Below are 19,486 nucleotides of genomic sequence, written 5' to 3' on the forward strand. Positions count from 1 at the left end.
AATCTCTTCTCTCTCCTGCCCTCTCCTTTCCTCTCTTCTCCTCCCCTCCCTCCTCCCCTTCCCTCTCCTGTCTTCCCCTCCCCTTTCCCCTCCCCTTCCCTCCCCTGTCTTCCCCTCCCCTTTCCCCTCCCCTTCCCTCCCCTGTCTTCCCCTCCCCTTTCCCCTTCCTTCCCCTCCCCTGTTCTCCTCTCCCCTTCTCTCCTGTCTTCTCCTTTCCCCTCTCCCCTCCCCTCCCCTTCCCTTCCCTCCTCTCTTCTCTCCTCTCTTTTTCCCTCTCCTCCTCTCACCTCTCCTCTGCCTTTTTTCTGCATATGTACATGGGCACATGTGTGTGTGCTGCTCTGTATAGCCCATGTGTCACCAGGATCTCATTGGAGGGGAATGGCCTTCATGTGCAGGGCCCTGGGCCAAGGCAAGGCTGCCATCAGAATGGCATTGTGCGAGCCTCTCTGGCAGTGTGGGCTGCTGTGGCCTAGCAGTCATCCGAAATGGTGGCAGGTTCTGTGAGCTTTGTGGCCATTCAGTCTTGGTGCTAAAGCCATGCTTTCTGTTTCTCTAGACAAGGATTCCTCAAGAATCATGTCATCCTGGCCCTCTCCCAGATCCTGGATGACCCAATGCTGCTGTGCCGCAGATTCTTGCATGAGACATTCAGAAGCGTGGCACAGGTGCCTCAAGGTAGGACTCTTGTTTTGTCCTATGGAGGCTCTTGATAAGGAGACCCAGGTCACTTATCGAGGCCTCTGGGCCTCGCCCTCAGCTGTTAACTAAGCAGGGATTAATGGGAAAAACTGAGGCAGGGCTGCACTGCCAGTGGCTCACACTGGGTGAGAGTGAGTCTCAGTGGGGGTGGCAGGGATTGACATGGTCAGGCTTGGGCTTGGGGATCATCATTGGTGACTCAGTGGTCCAAGTGAGAGGGGATGAAGGCCTGGATTTAGGGGATGGCTGTTTGAGTGGGGGATAGGTGGATGGCAGAAATGGTGAAACATGATTTGGCAGTGGATCAGATCAGGAGGGAGTAAGTGGGTGGTTGAGGTTGGGAGCCTGGGTGCCTGTTTCTGTCCTTGGGGAGCAGATAGGCTTCCTCTTTATCGCAGATGAGAGTGAATGGAGAGAATGGTGGCTCAGGCCAGGGGGTGTTAGAGACAGGGAGGACATGAGCTGGCTGCCAGTGGGCTCCTTTTTCATTAAAGTGGGAGATGAGATCTTGTGAGAGCCATGGCTGTTTTGGCTCAAGGAGAGAAGAATTGGGAGCTGCCGCTGTACGCTAAAGATGGCAGACAGCTTCCATGGTTTGGACAAGGCAGCAGGTGAGGGGTAGCGGGCCCTGTTTGGAGATGCGTGTTGGGAGCAGAAGCCTGGCACCCCCAGGTCCCGGGCAAGAGGGCAGCCAGCTCTGTGTCGGGTGCCAGGTGGGCAGAGAGGGCTTTCATCTGCTGCGTTTGGTTTGGGGGGAGTATACACTTGCCCCTCTGAACTTACATCAACTGGAGAGCTCCTGTTGCCCACTCTGCCCAGCCTTTCCCTCAGTGCTGTGTGGTGGCTACCAAGGAGAGGCTCCTAGCTAGAAGAGGGCAAGGACTGTGTCTTATTTAAGTCTTGTATTTCTCACCCTGTGCCCTGGACCCAGCTGGTACTTTCTGTAGCCAGAGCCTGAACATCTCATTTTATCCAGATTAGGAATTAAGTCTTATTTTGTTCATCCCTGAAATATCCATTCTCTTCCCCAGGCCTAGCTGTGCAGAGAGTAGTCTGTTTGACCAGCAGGTGGTGCTTAGGTGCTGCTGTTTCTGGGGAGGCCCCTGCTGACATTCCCTCACTTGTCCTGCCTCTGAATCACTGTTTGAGCATCCTCTGGAAGGGCACTGCCAGGGCCTGGCAGGCCTTCCCTTGACCCTCCCTAGGCCATGGCAGGAGGCGTGGTCCCTGAGCACCTCCCTCCCAGCTTAGAGCAGGTGTACTCAGTGCACTGAGGTGGGAGAGTGCGACGAGGGGCTGGGAACCCTTTAATCCCACTCACAGAACCTCAGGGGCTGCTGGAGAACATCCTTGACCTCTCAGCCAGGGCTTTACCAACCACCGAGCTCTCCAGAGAAGGGATCACTCTTTTTGTTACCACTTGTGTGATGACCTTCACCTGACCATAGTCAGAAAATCTTAGAATGTTAGCGCTGAATCTCCCCTGTGGTATACTAGTCACAAGGCTAAGGCTGGATGAGATGGGGCTAAGTGGGGCCTAGCAGAGAAGTTATAGGGGGCCGTTAGATCTGATTGAGTCAGGGACCAATCAAGCAAGCAGTAAGCATTTCATTAAATGACCACTATGAGCCAGGCATTGTGCGAAGTGTTGGGAATAGGAAAGAGGCAAAATCCAGGCCTGGCCCTCAAGCAACTCACAACATGCAAACGTTAAATCTTGGGGAGCTTATGAGATCACTCCGTGAAGTGGTATAGAGGGAGAAGAAAAGGGAACCCAGGCCAGAACCCTGAGGGTGAGAGGGCATGATCTGGAGAAGGAGCGGTCAGAGTCCCAAAAATCTACAGAAAAGATAGTATTAAGGAGGAGAGAGTGGTCAACAGTGTCAGAGACGGTAGAGAGGCCAAGGAGAAGGAGGGGGAGGAAAGGCTATTGGACTGGGTAACTTGGAGACCCTTAGTAACTTGGACAGGTAAAGGGTAATGCTTTGGTAAGGAGAAAGGTCACCTTCTCATGTGAGACAGGTGAAGGAGGAGAGAGGGGAGAAGGGGAGAAGGGGGGAAGAGAGCGTTCTTGGTGAATGGCTGCAGTTTTTCTGTAAAAGCTGAGGTTCTCAAGGTTTTTAGCTGAGTGGAAGTCAGGGAGCCATTGGAGGTTTGAGGAGGGATGAAAAGGTTTGAAGAGCCTAGGTGGAGAGGAGGATTGTTAGTTGACAAGGGACATATAAGGGGATTGCCTAGCAGCATGAGGGCCCAGTTGACATTGTATAACATAATGTTTGTGTGCTTTTCTCCACCTTTGCTGAACAGCACAGTTTGTAGGTAGGGAGGTGAGTAATGGTGGGAGTGACCCAAGGCTGATGCTTGGCTGGGTGTCATCAGCAAAATAATAAGGGAGCCAAGGATGGAAGAGAGGAGGACGGTGTAGAGTGGAATTGGTTCACCAAAGGGGTCAAGATGGGGAGAAGAGGAGAGAGTAGTAAGTGCTGGGGAGATGGCCTGGGGGACAGTTGAGAGGTCAAGGGATTGGAGGTCATGGTGTGATGAAGGGTATGGTTTTCTAAGGGAACACAGATGGAGAGGGGTAAAACCAATAGATTATGGTTGTATAGGGGGATTCTAGAATTCTTAAACAGAAGTGATATATTTCTGGGAGATGGTAAGATCAAGAGTTTAACCATCTTTGTGTGTGGCTGAAGTGGGGTGAAATGAGTGGGCTAAGGAACTAAATAGTTGAGAGTTTGAGGAAGAGTCCATATGTATGTTGAAGTCCCCTAGAATGAGAGCAGGACTTGGGGGGTGGAGAGAAAAATTGTGAGTCATTAAACTCATTGAGGAAGGAAGGAGAGTGACTGGAGCAGATAGAGAAGGGTTCTATAGGATTTTGATTGGGTGATAGATATGAACGGCTGAACCTCAAAGGAATAGAGGTTACTGAGGACTGGAGGTAGGGGGAAAACTTGGGAATGGCGAGGGATGAGGAACAAGGAGTATCCCAATTCCCCACCCTTCCCCACTCCACCTCAGCCCATATATATGCCTGAGAATGGGGGTGAAGGGGCATCCAGTGCTGGGAAGGGTGGCCAGAGAGGCTGTTACCAAGGCAGGTTTCATTTAGAGCTAGGAGATGGGTGGAGTGGAAGAGGAAAAGATGTAGGACAAAGGGAAGTTTGTTGTCTATGGAACAGGCATTCCTGAGGGCACAGTGGAAGGGCTGAGTGGAATTAGGTTAACTTTGAGATAGGAGAATTGAGGGGGAAGGGAATGAGGAATTGGGTGGTAGGGGATAAGAAACAGGGTTTGGATGGTGAACTACAGGAGTGTGAGAACGTGGTGAGAGAATGTTCGTCATTGAGTGGAGAACCGTGGTGCTCTCAACAGAAGTAGGGAACTTTGGAAGAGGGATATGTTGTGGGGGAAAGGTAACAAGTTTTGTTTTGGCATATTGGGTTGGAGATGTCTTTGGGACATCCACTTGGAAATGTCCAATAGGTAATTGTTAACTTATGACTCAAGCTTAGGGCAGAGACCAGGTCCGGATAAATAGATCTGGGAGTCATATTCATAGAGATGATAATTAATTTCCCAGGAGCTTGTATGGTCCCCAAGTGAGAAGTGGAGAAAAGACGAGGTGGTCCAGGTTAGAGCGGATAATCTCTCATGCATGTCTAGGCATGGTTACATTAAGTATGTACTAGACTAAACTGTGTTCTTGTGGGGTGTGTTTTTCATGGTGGGAGGCGCATTTCTGTGACCACACAGGAAAGCCAGTCTCATCATGGGTCAGCCAGTCCATCTGTAACCATTTATTAAGCCCTTACTGTATGCCAGGCACTGAGCAGAGCTGGAGATACAGAGACAAGAGGGAAGCAGCCCTTGCCTCGATGGCTTACAGCCTAATGGGAAGACAACATGCATATACACAAATACATACATACTATATACAAGATGAATAGGAGGAGTCAGGGATGTGGAATCAGGCAAATCTTCATGCAGAAAGTGGCGCTTGCAGGAAATAGAGTTTCTAAGGGTTGAAGGAAGGAGGGAGGGCATTTCAGGCATGGGGACAACCAGGTCAAAGACCTAGAGATGGGAGATGGGAGTGCCATATTGTGGGGCTGGATCAGAGTGGGGGAAACACTGGAAAGGTGGGCAGAGCCCAGCTGTGGAGAGCTTGAAATGTCAAATAGTCCTGGAGTCAACTGTTGAGCAGGGGTGACATGATCTCCTGTGCATGGGAGGTGTACTCTGGGGGCGGTGTGGAGGATGGAGTGGAGATGGAGGAAGCTGTGTCAAGAAGACCAAAGGGGCTGCTTGGAGGCCATGGCTTGGCTCCCTATTGGTTATCTGTTGTGATGGGGTAGAGACTCAGAATCCTTTGAAATGGGGTGATAGAGAAACAGGAATTATTGCCTTTGATACTTTGAGTGGCCTTTGGCTTCAGCCAGTGGGGATGTGCTCCCCCCATTGTTCTAGGCTGCTTGGTGGCCCTCCCTCAGGATGAGCCCCTTGGGGGTGAGCTTCTCTGCGCTTAGCCAGGCTGGTTCCTGAAGGATGGACCACAGTGGCCTATCAGTGATCTTGCCCTGAAATCTTTACAGTTTGGATCAGTCTCTCAGAATTCATGTTCTTCTACCAGTGACTTTTGGAACCCAAGGTCACCTCCCAGACATCAGGGGAAGGTATCAGTGGAAGATGGGAATGACCCCCCTCCTGCCCCACATACTGTGGGAAATGTGTCATTTATAACTACAGCTACATATCCATATAAGAAAGCAAGCTATGAACAGTTAGTGGGACAGGGCAGAGAACAGCCTCAGGATGATCAAGGAGCTGAGGATATTTTGCCTGGAGAATAAAAGCCTTGGGCCGTGATTGAGGCCTTCAGGTTAGGTGAAGGGCTGACATTTTGAAGAAGGGTGGAGCAGGGGTGGGAAACCTGCAGGCTACAAATTCTTTACCTTGGATTCAGGCAAAGGGCCACACTTGGGGACCTAGAGGGCTACCTGTGGCCTTGAGGCTGCAGGTTCCTCACCCCTGGCCTAGACTACTCTGCTTGCCCTCAGACAGAAGAATTAGGAGCAGTGTGCCAAGGTTGCAGAGACTTGATGTCAAGAGAAACTCCTGAACAGTTGGTCTGACCTGTGCTGAGGGAGGCAGTACAGTTACCAGTCACTGTGAGTCTTTAAGGGAAGGCCTGATTGTCCCCCATGGCACGTGCTGTGGTGAGGATTCTTGTTGTGGGACAGGTGTGACTGGGCGTCCTTCTACCTCTTCGATTTGGTGACACTGCAGGTTGTGGAAGCTGACGTTGATCAACGGGAAGGCTGAGGTATGCTAAGGTCCATGTCCCCAGGGGTGGAAAGGAAGACTGTGAGATAGCTGCTGCGCTTGAGAAGGTAGATGGATGGGTTGATGGCATCTCTGGCAGAGTGGGAGTCCTGCTTTAGTGGAGTGGAGATCTGGGAGTGGCACTCAGGAGCAAGGGGAAGAGTGTTCTAGAGCCTTCCTGGTCTGCAGTGCATGAACACTGAAAGGGGGAGATCCAAGAGGAAGATCTGTAGCATTGAGGAGAGCTTATTCATGAGAAGAAGCTTGGACAGTTGGGCAGTGGGGCTGGGCTGGGTAGGGATGAAAGCATGGGGAGAGCCCCTGAGAAGAGAAGGGGTCTCATTTAATAGGGCCCAGGGTTAATGACAAGAGGCATTCTGAAGATGAAATGATGAAAGAAATACCCATCCCAGGGTACACTGAGGCTGGGACAGCTGCTGAATCCTGCTTCTGCATCATAGTCCTCATGAATGGCTGTTTCTGGCCCCTGCTATATTGATTTGGTGCCAGAGGCTGCTAAAAGCCCGGGCATATGTCCTTCTCTCTTTCCACCCGGCTTGTGGCATAGCATAAACAATGGTCCTCCTTCTCTCCTTAGGCTCGTGGCCCCTGTGTGGCAGCAGGGAACAGGGTGGCTCCTAATCCTGCCAGTTCTCGTGGTGCATTGTTTGAAGTGACCTAAGGGGTCATTGAGACCCTTCCCCAGCTGGCAGTGGTGGAGAATGCAGGGGGAGCCAAGGCTGGGGCAGAAGCAGGGCAGGGATAATGTGATGGCTTCCATTTCCCTGGCTTCAGGAGTGACAGTAGGTCATACTCCCTCACTTCCAAAGCTCTGGAAGTATTGTTGGCTTCATTTTACAAATGATGAAATGGAGAGGTTGTGGCATGCTAGAAGCTTCTGAGTCTGGGGCCAGTATCCATTCCATTGTACTGTCTTGTCCCTGGTAGTTTCTAGGGCAGTGAGGCCATCCTGGTACAAGGAAGCAGAATGGGATATGGGGGTGGGGGAGCAAGTAAGAATCCCCAAGATGTACCTGAGGCCTTGCAGAGATCCTGGGAGAAGGATGGGTTTTGGGTTAGTGGTAGCTTTCACTTCCACTGATGTCTCAGTATGGTCTGGAGCTGGCTCCGGGGTCTTTGGAGCTGTGGGATTTCTGTCAGGTTCCACCACACTGGAACAAGCTTCAGATGGGGGCTGGTAAGGGGCTGGGTCTTGGTGTTGAAGGTCAGGCTATCTAAGTGCACAGAGATGTGTCACCAATTCAGATCAACAAGTATTCAGTTTCTTCTGCATTCAGGGCCCTGGGTTCAGTGATAAGGATGTAGAGATGAAAAATGCCACAATCCCTGCCCTCCAGGAGCTGATGGTCTAATAAGGTAGATGGGACATGGGCTCAAATGAATTCAGCACAGAGAAGAAGGGAATGTAGGCTCAGGGCATCTAGTAAGTGCCAAGGGGCTGAGGAATGGTGGGCATTTCATAGAGAAAGTGGCTCTGGAATTGGACCTTGAAAGAAGAGCCAGACTATGTCAGTGGGAGAAGAGGACTGAGTCTATGCCATGCAGAGGGGACAGCCTCCGTGAGTCCATGGAGATGCCGAGACAAGACTGGGGGACAGGAAGAAGTCTGGCAAGCCAGAGTACTTGAGTCTGGAAGCAGAGTGAGCATGGCAGAAGGTGGCAGGCCAATGGAGAGCTGTCAGAGCTGCCATGCCTATGGGCATGGTGTGGAGGACAAGATTAGCATTCTATGTTTGTAGGGGTTCTTCAGAAATCATCCAAGCCCTTCATTTGACAGATGAAGACATTGAGACCCAGTGAGCTCCTAGGATTTGTTTCAGGTCACACAGCAAGCAAATGGCAGAGTCATGATTCGAACCCAAGTCTTTGGACTTCAACCCCAGGCTCTGTACTGTAGCACCCTGCACCTGGTAAGTGTCAGCTGAAGCCTGGGAAGAAGCTTGGTTGTGAGGCAGTGAATCTTTTGGCCACCTGGAGCAGCTTGTGAAACTTGATGGGATGGATCTCAGCCTGGGCCTGCACTGTGGCCTTCATGGCTCAGGATGTCTGGAATGACCCATTGACTTAGCTCATTGCCCTTGCTGTGACCAGAGTCTGCTACATCCATTGTCTCACTTGCTGCTTGTGCCGTATGTAGAAGAAAAGTAGCCTTCTCCCCTTCGCCTTTCACAGTGTATTTTTAGTGGCCCCCAACTGGTCAGGGGGCAGTCACTCCCTTTGTGGCTGGAAGGAAGGGCACCAAGCCAGTCCAAAAGTCCCCAGGCCCTGGCACTTTCCTTCTAGACCCACTGGCCCATTCCTTTGTGAACCTGGCCAGTGGATGCAGAGCATTAAGTCCTGATGCCCCAAATTGATGGTGCTCAGAGAACAGCCTCGTGGCCTTGCCTGGGACCTCAGCTTGGGAGGGCCTGCTGGGTACACCACCCTGTTTGGGAGATACAGACGGCTGTTGTCCTTGTCCTCAGGGAGCCCGCAGCAGGGAGAGGGGAATATAGCACCTGTACAGATAGCCAGGTACCCATGGAACAGCAGACTCTACAGACAGTCACAGCAGCTGTGCTGGGCAGGGACTTGGGAGGGCCTTTGGTTGTTCCTCTCTTGAACCCAGGTCACAGGACTCCACTCACACAACCTCAGGGGGCAAGTGACCTCTAAAGGTGTCTTGTTCAGCCCATACCTGGAGAAATCTCCATTTCTCTGACTAGTGGTCTACTAAGTCTAGTGTCCTTTCCTTCACACCTGGCTGGGGTCTGTTTCTGGGCATCTCCTGGCATCTCCCTTCTCTGCAGAGGGCAGGGGAAGGAAATGGGGGTTGTTTGTGTTGATCATTTTTACTGCCCCATCTGGGAGGGCTGTGTAGCTAAGACATTGATCTCTAACACTGGGGATCATTCGCTGAAATTCCATAGGATGAAAATTTGCTCCAGGACTTGCCTGCAAGAATCTTGTATGAATAGGACCTAGAAGCAGTTACCAGACACAGGTGTAGAAACTGGAAGTAGCTCATATTCTGTTGAACAGCTCACAGTCCCCAGAGCTCAGAACGAGTGTGCTCAGCTGGCCAGGGGAGGGGCACAGAAGTGCTGTACAGAGGCCATTTGATGGCTAGAGCTCTCAAGGGTCTAACAGACCAGGGATGTCTGAGGAAATGTTGGCTTTTCCAGCATCCACCATTGTGAGCGCAACTGAGGGGTCGTGCTGGGTGGTGGGAAGGGCCTTGGACTTGAAAGCAGCTCACATTCCACACATCTGTGAAGTGCAAGGCACTTTGTGTACAGAGATGAAGCAGGGCACAGTTCCTGACCTCAGGGAGGTTAAAGTCTACTGGGGGAACAGAATGTGAACACCATGAATAGGGAACAAAGTAGAATGTGAAATCCTGCCAAAATGCTTGAGGAAATTTGAGTTAGAACAAGGCTCAGTTCCTCCACGTACCATTTTTTTAGCTATGAGGCCTCCTACCTTTACCACCTGTAAGCTGGAGGTGAGCTGCTCATCCCTTCACCCCAACCTCACATGGGCGTTAGGAGGAAAGGTCTTTGTAAGCCACCGAGGCAGCTGTATCCATATGGGCTGCGAAGCCAGGGATCTTCCCAGGGCACTGCTCATGCTCCAAGCTTTAAACCTGTTCTGTTTGCTTACTAGGTGCTTCATAAATGATGAATTGTTGGAGGTGAATTGGGAAGAATCCTAGGTCAATGTTTTCGGGCTGCCTCCATCTTTTACCTATAGTTCGATTATGTACAATCGTGGCTATAGGATCATTGATTTGGGGCTGGAAGCAGCCTTGGAGATCACCTATGCCAATTCCCTCATTTTCCAGAGGAGGAAATGGAGGCCTAGTGAGTGACTTGCCCAATGTCACACAGGTAAATAAGAGCGGAGTTGGAATTCATTCCCCCCAACTTCTCCCTAAAGCACCTGCCCCTCTGAGGGAATTGTGGGGAGCCTTCACTTGAACTTCAGGACTGTCTATAAAGCAAGGCCTTTGGGCCTCTGCTCAGTGCTGGAGCAGATGCAGAGGCTGTCTAAGGGATAGACCAGAAATGGAGAACCTGTGGCTTCAAGGCCACAGGTCCTCAAGTGTAGCCCTTTGAATGCAAACTTGGAAGTCAAAGGGCAGCACTTGAGGACCTAGAGGGCCACCTGTGACCTCAAGGCTGCAGGTTTCTCACCCTTGGGATAGACTATGTCACAGGGAGTCATGTTGTCTGCAGAGGTTGCAGTTATACAGAATGGTCCACGAGATGGGTATGGAGATGTGGGAACTGAGATCTATAAGACAAAGGCTAAAGACCATGAAGAAGGCTGTTTGGAAGAGGTAGCCCTGAGCCAGGCCCTGAAGGAGGCTGGCATTCTCTGCCTCACATAGCAAGCGTGTCAGTGGGCGCCACTGCTGCCACTATCAGGGACTGGCTTGATAAGCTTCTGTCCAGATTGCCTCAGTATGATTTCCTCACTCTCACAAGGCCCCAGAGAAATGGAAGAATTTTTTGTTCTTTCTTTTAATTAAAATTCTTTGGGGAAACTTTGCTGCTCATTTGCGTGCACAGCAGCACCAGCCCGTGTGAGCTGGTGAGGAGTGGGCAGGTGAGATTCACGCCTCCTCCACAGCACACTGTCAGTACGCCTGCCATCTTGAAATACTGCTCGCTTGCTAGGGGAGTGTGGGGTGGCCTCCTGAGTGGAAACTGTCAATCCTCTGAGAATGAGGTGCTTTCTGGGTCACTGGCTTCTTTTGGATATAGAAATAATTTGGGAAGCAGAGGCTCCTTGGAGAGACAGGGCTCCTCTGATTTACTGGAGTCAACTTAGCCCATCAAATCCAAACTCAGTCATTTTTAGAGAGGTGGGGACGATATCCCAGGAAAGGTCATAGGGAAAGTGCCAAACTCTATTCACTTCTAACTATACCCATTGCTTCCAGTGGGTAGAATTGGCCTTTACTTCTGGGACTTTTTAACCTGGACAACCCCATTGTGTGTGTGTGGGCACACAGTGTGGCTTGTCCTGGACCCCAGGCCCCTCAGGGAAGGCCCCAGGACCCTAGCTCTCCAGATCTGGACCCACCCTGCTGCTGCACACGGTGATGGAGCACAAACCAACAAAACAACCAGGATCATTTGGATGATTTTATTTTCTTAAGGTGGACAACCCCCGACTCGAATTTTCTCTCTTCCCTCCCTCCCAATTTTCTGAAAGCCCTTGACTGGATGTCCTCACACTCGTCCTGGCCCACGTGGGAAGGAAGCAAGGGAGGATGAAGATTTTCACTGTGCTGACCACTTCAGCAATGGCTGGACATGTATTTGTGCCACCTATTTCTTCCTGGACAAGTCTGAAAACAGGCTTTTGTGGTTGAGATATGGCAGAAGGAAGGCCTGTGTGATGGGAGGGGATGTTTGTTGGTAGAGTCCCCAGGGTATACGCCTGTAATCTTCCATCAGGCAGCCAAACTCTCTGGGCCTTCACAGGAATTGGGGCTGCTGAGTGCCAGCCTGTGGTGACGAGACGATGTTGGGGAGCCCAGGAATGCCCTTGTCTCTTTACCCCTCCCCCATCCCTAATTGAACTGAAGAGTCAAGAATTTACTCACTGAAACGCCAAACATTTAGTTATTGTTCACAGGGCTCCCACATTAACCTTCATCAAGTACACCATGTTTTATAAAGGAAACTCTGAACTAAAAACCTCAGCAGGAACAAATGGGCTTTTGGAGGGGCTTATATCTACACCCACAAGGTCAGGAGCTCAAGGAGGCGGCTACACATTGACCACATTTCCCAGAACTTCCTTTGAGGATCCAAAGCTATCCAGGGTTAGACTTTATGCCCAGCAAGCCAAACACACAGACAGTCCTCTTAGAAAAACACACATACACACACACACGCACACATACACATACACACAAAAGGCAAATAACAATCGTGCGATTTCTTTTTACAGTCCATATTTTAAAATGAACACTCATTTGCTTTTTTTCAGTTTTCTATAATTTTTTTTTCCTCATCTGTAAAACACCACAAGATTTGCCCTCCCCACCCTCCTCAAAAAAGTCAAAGAAGAAAGTCCACATCTGGATGTAGAAAACTCATGACTAATACAAGAGTTGTTGGCCCTGCTCTGGCCCGGGTTGATTTAAGTCACTTTGCTCGTTGGATACACGTGTCTTTTGGAAACAGCTCCAAGGGGGTGACGGTCAGATCGGGAACCTCAAGCCAGGTCTGTGCTGTCGGCTTCTGAAGGTTGTGGAGGGCACCAGCAGTGAGCCCTGGGCAAAGCAGAAGCAGCCACATCTAGCCTGTGTGGACCCCCAAATTTCCACTCACCCGGGTGCCCCTGCTTGTGGGCCTGTCTTGTCCCACAGGCCTTGAGGGATATTTTGCCTTTCTCCTGGAAACCAAATGCAAAGTGGGCCGTTCTCCCCACTGTGTCTCCTCTGCGAGGTGGTGAGATTGCCCCAAGGCCAGGCGAACGCTTGTTTGCTACACAGAATGGAGAGGCTCTTCAGGAAGCCAAATGAAGTGGATGGCTTGAGCTTACAGTGACTATGGTGAACATACTTCATATCCCTCCAAAAGCCCTCTTTGGAGAACTTTGCAAATGTGTTTATATATGTATATGTCTAGCTATCTATCTACCTACCTATCTAGCTCTCTCTATATATCTGAATATATATATGTACTTTTGCAAAAAATGTGGGGGATAAGGAAATAGAGGGGAGGTATGAGCATAGCTCGGGTTCCCCACCTCGCCCCCCACCTTTTCTCCTTTGGCCTTCAAGGGCTGCCCCTTGTGGATCTCCACCACCGGTGGTGGTGGGCTCATCTCCATTGGTTTCACCACAGGCAAATGGATGCATCCATCCCCACATGTTCCTAGCACAGGCCAATGTACTTGAGATTGTTTTGAATGATGACATCCGTGACCGCATCAAAGACAAACTGGATGTTACTGGTGTCGGTGGCACATGTGAAATGGGAGTAGATCTCCTTGGTCTCCTTGTTGCGATTCAAGTCCTCGAACTGGCGCTGAATGTAGACTGCCGCCTCCTCGTACGTGTTCTGGCCCTTGTACTCAGGGAAGCAGACGGTGAGCGGGATTCGCCGGATCTTCTCTGCTAGCAGATCCTTCTTGTTCAGGAAGAGTATGAGGGAGGTGCTGATGAACCAGTTGTTGTTGCAAATGGAGTCAAAGAGACGCAGGCTCTCGGCCATCCGACTCTGCAAGGGGAAGGAAGCATTGGGGTTTAGTCAGAGCCACGGAAGGAGAGAGCAACGTGTCCTCCCCTGCTTCTGGGAACCAAGGCTCAGGAGAGAACAAGGGTCCTTTTCAGGAATGGGGAGCTCATTACCCACTGAGGCAGCCTGTTCCATTGTTCTTTCCTACATTGAACTGGAATTGGCCTCCCTGGCACTTTCTTGCATTGGTCCTGGCTCTCTGGACCCACAGGGACAATGAACTTTCAAGTACTTGGAGACAACATGTACACTTCTCCAGCTTAAAAATCTTGGAGGAGAGAGTCCTATAGGACAGGGCAGAGGAATCCCAGTTCTCCTAGTGCATTCTCTTATGGCTTGGTCCCTGGGCCCCTCCCAACCCTGGTCACCCTCTTCTAAACTAACTCCATGTGCATGTCCTTCCTAAAGGGTGGTGCCCAGAGTCGAATGTTGTTCTCCAAGCAGGACCCAAGACAGTGGAACCGTCATCTCCCCTGGGCTAGACATCAATCACATTGTTGATCACATGCTACCGACTCTTAGACTCTTAGAGCTTGTGGTCAGCAGGAAGCCCCAGCTTTTATCACACCCGGTGAACTAGCCTCATCTCTACCCTCTTACCTTTGGGTGGATGGTTTTTGGTTTTTCATTTGGAGGACTTCATATTTATCCCTGTTTAAATTTCACTGTGGTCTTCCAGCATGTCTTAGGCACCCACAGAATGAGAGAGATCTCCTTCCCATTCACAGAGGAGGAAAATGATGCTCCAAAATTCATGTTAGGTCACCAAGCTGAGGGAAACCTGTGGAAAATCTCCCAGGCAGTAGCTTCTGCCAGAGGAGAGTGAGAGTGGCAGCCAGAGTCGTTTCTGAGCCCTTTCATCACAGCAGCTCTGGGAAGGCAAAGGTTATTGTCCAAATTTTACAGATGAGCACACCAAAGTTTGTCCAACTCAGCTGGTGAGTGTGGGCGTCTGAGACTTTTCTGTCAGTCCTGTCAGTTAACAAACATTTATGAAATACCTGCTGTGTGCTGGGCATTGTGCTAAGTGCTGGGGATACAAAGAAAGGCAGATGTCAGTCCCTGTCCTCAAGGAGCTCCCAGTCTGATGGGGCAGGCACCAAGTAGACAGAAAAGCGAGGTTCAGGATGGATCGGAATGGTGCTCGAGGTGGAGGCTGAATTCCTGAAGAAGGTGTTGGTGCAGCTTTGTACCTGAATGGCTTTTGGAACGACTTGTCTGTTCCCTGTTTGCAGGGCCTGGACTTTCTCTGGCTGGTCCCTGCGCATGCCTTCCCCGGGCTTTCCTTCCGTCTCATCATAAGCCCCGGCCTGACTCATTCTGGCAGGACCTTCTGTCGACAATTCTGTCTTCTCTGTTCTGTGTGTGAGTGGGCTAGGGCAGAGACACAATGGTGTGGGGATGGGTGCTAGCCAGGCCTGCTGCTCCCAAGCTGGTGCTGACCTCTCTGGTTAATGCATCAAGAGGAATGAGGTGAACTGTTGTGAGGAGATGCCTCAGATGAAGAAACTGGGCTGCAGAGAGGTCACTTTCTGACCTCAGTTCTCCTGTCCCCTGCTGTCTCCTAAAGACATTCCAGCCCTCAGGAGGCCTTCCTGGAGTGTCACCCTCACTCGCTAAAAGTCAGAGCCAAGATTTGACTCCAGACCTTCTAATTTCAAGCTCAGCATCCTTTCGCATACCAGGGTGGGAGGAAGAGGTTAAAGGGAAAGTTGTGCCCCAGAGGTGCCCTTTCTCTCTGAAAGAATACAAGGGGCAGGCAGTATCTGAGACTGGCCATCCTTTCCCTGTGTGCCCCAAGACCCATCGGACCTCTTTGGCTCTGCAGCCCAGGTCCCAGTGGTGGAATCTGGCTCAGGCTCAGAGGAGCCCTGCACAGGCAATCTGGGGTACTCTGCCCAGGAGTATGGATGTTCCTGCTCCAGTCCCAAGCTCTCTCTGATTTGGTGGTGATATCCATGGGGGTTTCTTTTATTGAGTCTAGAGTTCAGGGCAGAGCAGGGACCTGGCCCATCTCTGGCAGTACATTGAGGGCTGGAGCTGCAGTGTGATCCGGCTTCTCCCAGAATCAAGGAACTTCTAGGTGTTTAGGTCAGGGCCTGAAGACTTGTTGTATTATTTAGATTATATCAATATGAATGGTTTCCCCTGTTGTCCTATGTATTTTATTATATGCAGCATGTGAGGTGGGATGCAGTATGCCTAGAGGGCAGTGGGCATAGCCAACTAGGACAAGAGAAACAGAGGGTCAGGGAGGGGACCTGGCTTGCTTACAGTCCAGATACAATACATTAAAAAGAAGTTTATGATATAGTTAGTAAATGCAAGGTCATTGGAGATCAGGTGAGATGAGGAAATGCCCTTAGGTTTGGGGAAAGGCCTGTGCCAACAGAATCTCTGTTACATCCTCATTTGTCACTGGACGGAAGCTTTGTGCTTCAGGCTGTGCTGCATTTTTTCACGATCGATACTGAAATGCTCTTATAACCCAGCAGAGGACGAGCCTCTCACTAGCCTTAGCTATGGTCCAGTCTTGTACTACAATAATAGAAATATAGCATCTGGAGTGAGGGAGAGGATGGCTCCCTGGTCTTCACCCAGATCAGGCCACAAGCAGCATATTGTGCCCAGGTCTTGGTGCCATAGGTAGCGCTCAGGGAAGCACAAAGCTGACAAGCATCCAGAGGAAGGTGACTAGGACACAGGAGGAGTTGGGGATATTGAGTGTGGATGGGAGAAATCTTAGGGCGAGTGTGTGGGCTTGGTCTTCAAGTATAGGAAGGGTTAATTATGTGAAAGACTGGTCCTGCTTGACCCCAAAGGACAAAACTAGGAAGAAATTTTAGGCCCACCGATGGAGCTTCCCCCTCAGCGAGGTCTTCTTCCTCTCCAAGGGGATGGCTGGGGATTTCTGCTCATGTTCTCATCAGACTCAATGGTCCCTGCTGCTCTGAGAACTTTGCTGAGGGACCCTGGGTAAAGGGATCCTCAGCAGGACCTGTGAGCTGGGCAGACAATAAAGGTTGTTCCAGGACTGGGGCACCAACATGGTTGTCCTGATACCCTAAAGGACAACTTGTTGAAATAGGAGGCCTTATTATTCTGAGTTCTTTTGAGGAAGCAGTTATGCAGTTGTGGCATCTTTCCCATTAGTGACGGGTAGTTTCTGTCAGGATTTCAGGCCTGCAGGAGTGGGGCACGTCTCCTGGTTCTGCTCTATCCTGTCTGGTCAGTCTGGCCTCCTTGCCCCAAAGTGTCTGTTCCATTTTGAGCTTCCTGCCTCTTCTCTGTGGCTGCAATGCCTTGGAAGAGAGAGAGGGAACACCTGGACATTGGTTAATAAGCCTTGTGTGGTGGGAAAAACACTGGATCTGGAGTCGGGGGAACTGGATCCACGTGCTGGCTCCATTGTTTACTAGCAGATGATCCTGGCTAAGTCATTTCTCCTCAGCCAGTGTTTAAAATGAAGGGGTTGTCCTAGATAATTTACACGGCTCCTGAGAGCTCTAGCCTGAGCGATTAGTGAGGGGGCAGCAGAGACTGTTGCTGGCATAGGCTTTTCCCCGTGCCTAAAGGCATTTCCTCATCCTACCTCCAATGACCTTATATTTACTAACTATGTCACACTTTAAAAAATATATTTCATGTGGGGTGTAGGGGAGATGATAGAAGGGAGGGCAAGTGGGAGGAGGGAGTAATCAGAAGTAAACACTTGGGGAGGGACAAGGACAAAGGAGAGAATAAAAGAAATGGGGGGTGGGATAGGATGGAGGGAAATGTAGTCAGTCTCACATAACATGACTGTTAACGGGAGTCTTTTGTATGACTACACATGTAAAGCCTACATTGAATTGCTTCCCTTCTCAGTGGGGATGTGTGGGGAGGGAGCAAGGGAGAGAAGTTGGAACTCAAAACTTTAGGAATGAATGTTGAGAATTATTTTTTTGCATGTAACTGGGAAATGAGAAGTACAGGTAATGGGGTAGAGAAATCTTTCTTGCCCTACAAGAAAAGAGAGAAGAGGGGGATGAGGGAAGGGAGGGCAGATTGGGGGAAGGGGTAATCAGAATGCACAGTGTTTTGGGGTGGGGGGAGGGAAGAGATGGGGAGAAAATTTGGAACTCAAAATTTTGTGGAAATGAATGTTGAAAATTAAAATAAATAAATTAAAAGTGAAAACAAAATAAAAAAATATATTTCATTTGGACTCTAAGCTTGCTAACAAGTGACCCTGGACAAGCCATGTCCCCTCTCTGACCCTTAGTCTCCTCATCAGTACAATGGGGATAGTAGTATCTGCTGTGCCTGCCTCCTTTGCTTTTGGACCTGAGTGTTGTATCTCTGGCAGTGCCTTGTATGGACTAGGGGCTTAGTAAATGCTGACTTGACTTGAATGCCTCTCCCTGCTACAATCCCGGAGAACCAATGAGAAGTCACCTCCCAGCTGTGATGAGACTCCAGGGGCCTTGGATAATCTTAACAAATCGTAATAAAAATAGCAAGCACAACTCACACAGGGCTTTAAAACCTTTCCTCCCAATAACCCTGTGAAGCCACTTGTCAGAGCACAGCTGTAGCCTTTTCACTGAGGAGGAAGCAGATCTGGAGAGTTAATGGTCTTGCCCCAGCCATGCATGGGCATCACATATTCGTTCATGAGCCTCGGCCCTGGCTCTGCTGACTCAGTCACTCCACCTTTGCGTGCCAGGACAGGGCCTGTGCATTGCTGGCCAGTCTCCCTGCAGTGTCCAGCATGGGCCCCAGTCTTGTCCTCTGAGGACAAGAATACTGACAGTCCATCAGCAAGGCTGCCCAGCGCCAGGGGCTGAAGCCTATTTGCAGTTTTGGTCAAAGAGTCTTTCTAGGAATTGGGTCTTTCTGGACAAACTCTTGGGCCCGTATCCTCTGGGTGGGGAGAGCAGTCCAGCTGATCCCCCCTTTTCCTCTGGCCTCTTCGCCTTTTCCTTCTTGACTACTTTTTCCTCATGTTTCTACAAAGGTCCTCAGGTCCTTGCAGTCCTAAAAGGCGTTTCACTGACTCCACCATCCCTCTCCTCTGAACACTTGTGACTGTGGGCAACTAGACAATGCCAGGTGTTTGGATCCAAAGATTTGGTTTAAATTCTGATTCAGTGACTGCCTGCCTGTGTGACCTGGGCACAGGGCCTGGCACATAGTAGCCAGTGCTTAATCAATGCCTGTTGACTGCCTGATTGGTGGGGTAAAGGTCGAAATACTCTCAGCATGTGAAGAAGGGAGAGGTCACAGAGGGCTGGAGCAATCCTCAGAGGCATTGTGGAGGTGGTGAGGTTTGAGTCGGGCATTGGATGATGACAGAGGCAGGTGGAAGCAGGGGTGTGTGCAGGCCAGCCTGGTGTGGTGAGAGGAGCAGGTGAGCTCTGTCTCTCAAGGGCCTTGGACACCAGGGTGAGAGGTCATGGAGGGGGAGGAGGGGGTAAGAAGTTTAGAGAAATAGGGAGAGTCCTAGTACCAGTTTTCTTTAAGATGGATGGGACCTCTGAGGTCATGCGGCCATTTTACAGATGAGGCCTATGGCCAGTGGATGGGTCAGGCTTGGAGGAGGAGGAGCTGGCAGGTTAAGATTTACACTTAGGCCCTTGGCCTCCCAGGCTGGCAGATTTTCTGCAGCAGTGGGGCAGCTCTTACTGCAAGTCTTTGCCAGAGGGTTGCTGGGCAGACAGGTCTTTTAGGGAGGCCAGAGGCCCCTGAGTACAGAGCTGAGGCCCTCAAGGGCAGGCTTCTCCATCCCCCTATTCTATGGAGGAGGAAACTGAGGCCTGCTATAACTTTGTGGGCAGCATGAACGTGGATGAGGAGATACGACGGCAGGAGGCCAGGTGGTCACTGCCTCAAACGGCTGGTAGTCTTCCTGTAGCGCCCAGCACCCTGAGACTCGTAGCCTGTCCTCATTCTTGTCTCTTAGGAGGCTGTGAAGAAAGATTTTCCTGCAGCTTGAAGGAGTGTGAGTCATGTTGGTCCCTGTGGCCTTCACTGATTCTCCAGACTCGTCCTGTTCATGAGGATGCATTTTCCTTCTCCCTCCTAGTCCCCCTGAGAGCCCTTGGATTGTGGGCACCTGAGGCTGGCTCAAAGGGCCAACCTCTTCCATGCCCTCACCCTCGAGCTTCTTCTGCCTTCTGCTGTCCAGGGGGCTTGGAGACCCTGGTAGCCCC

The 19,486-nt window shown here is 50.6% G+C and overlaps 2 protein-coding genes across 3 annotated transcripts in view; one reads left to right on the plus strand and one right to left on the minus strand.

Moving 5' to 3' along the window:
- The window catches only part of RSPH14 (radial spoke head 14 homolog), a 190,742-nt gene that overhangs the window by 24,644 nt on the left and 146,612 nt on the right, over window positions 1–19,486 (plus strand). For both annotated transcript variants that reach the window (XM_072599845.1, XM_072599846.1), the window contains exon 4: window positions 560–678. In XM_072599845.1, the coding sequence (XP_072455946.1) occupies window positions 560–678 (119 nt within the window). The remainder of the gene's footprint in view (window positions 1–559; window positions 679–19,486) is intronic.
- GNAZ (G protein subunit alpha z) overlaps window positions 11,184–19,486 on the minus strand; it is a 111,727-nt gene continuing 103,424 nt past the window's right edge. The window contains exon 3 of the mRNA XM_072599844.1: window positions 11,184–13,274. Within this exon, the coding sequence (XP_072455945.1) occupies window positions 12,930–13,274 (345 nt within the window). The 3' untranslated portion in view covers window positions 11,184–12,929. The remainder of the gene's footprint in view (window positions 13,275–19,486) is intronic.

The sequence above is a fragment of the Notamacropus eugenii genome, chromosome 4, assembly GCF_028372415.1.
Source record: "Notamacropus eugenii isolate mMacEug1 chromosome 4, mMacEug1.pri_v2, whole genome shotgun sequence".
NCBI classification, from domain to species: Eukaryota; Metazoa; Chordata; class Mammalia; order Diprotodontia; family Macropodidae; genus Notamacropus; species Notamacropus eugenii.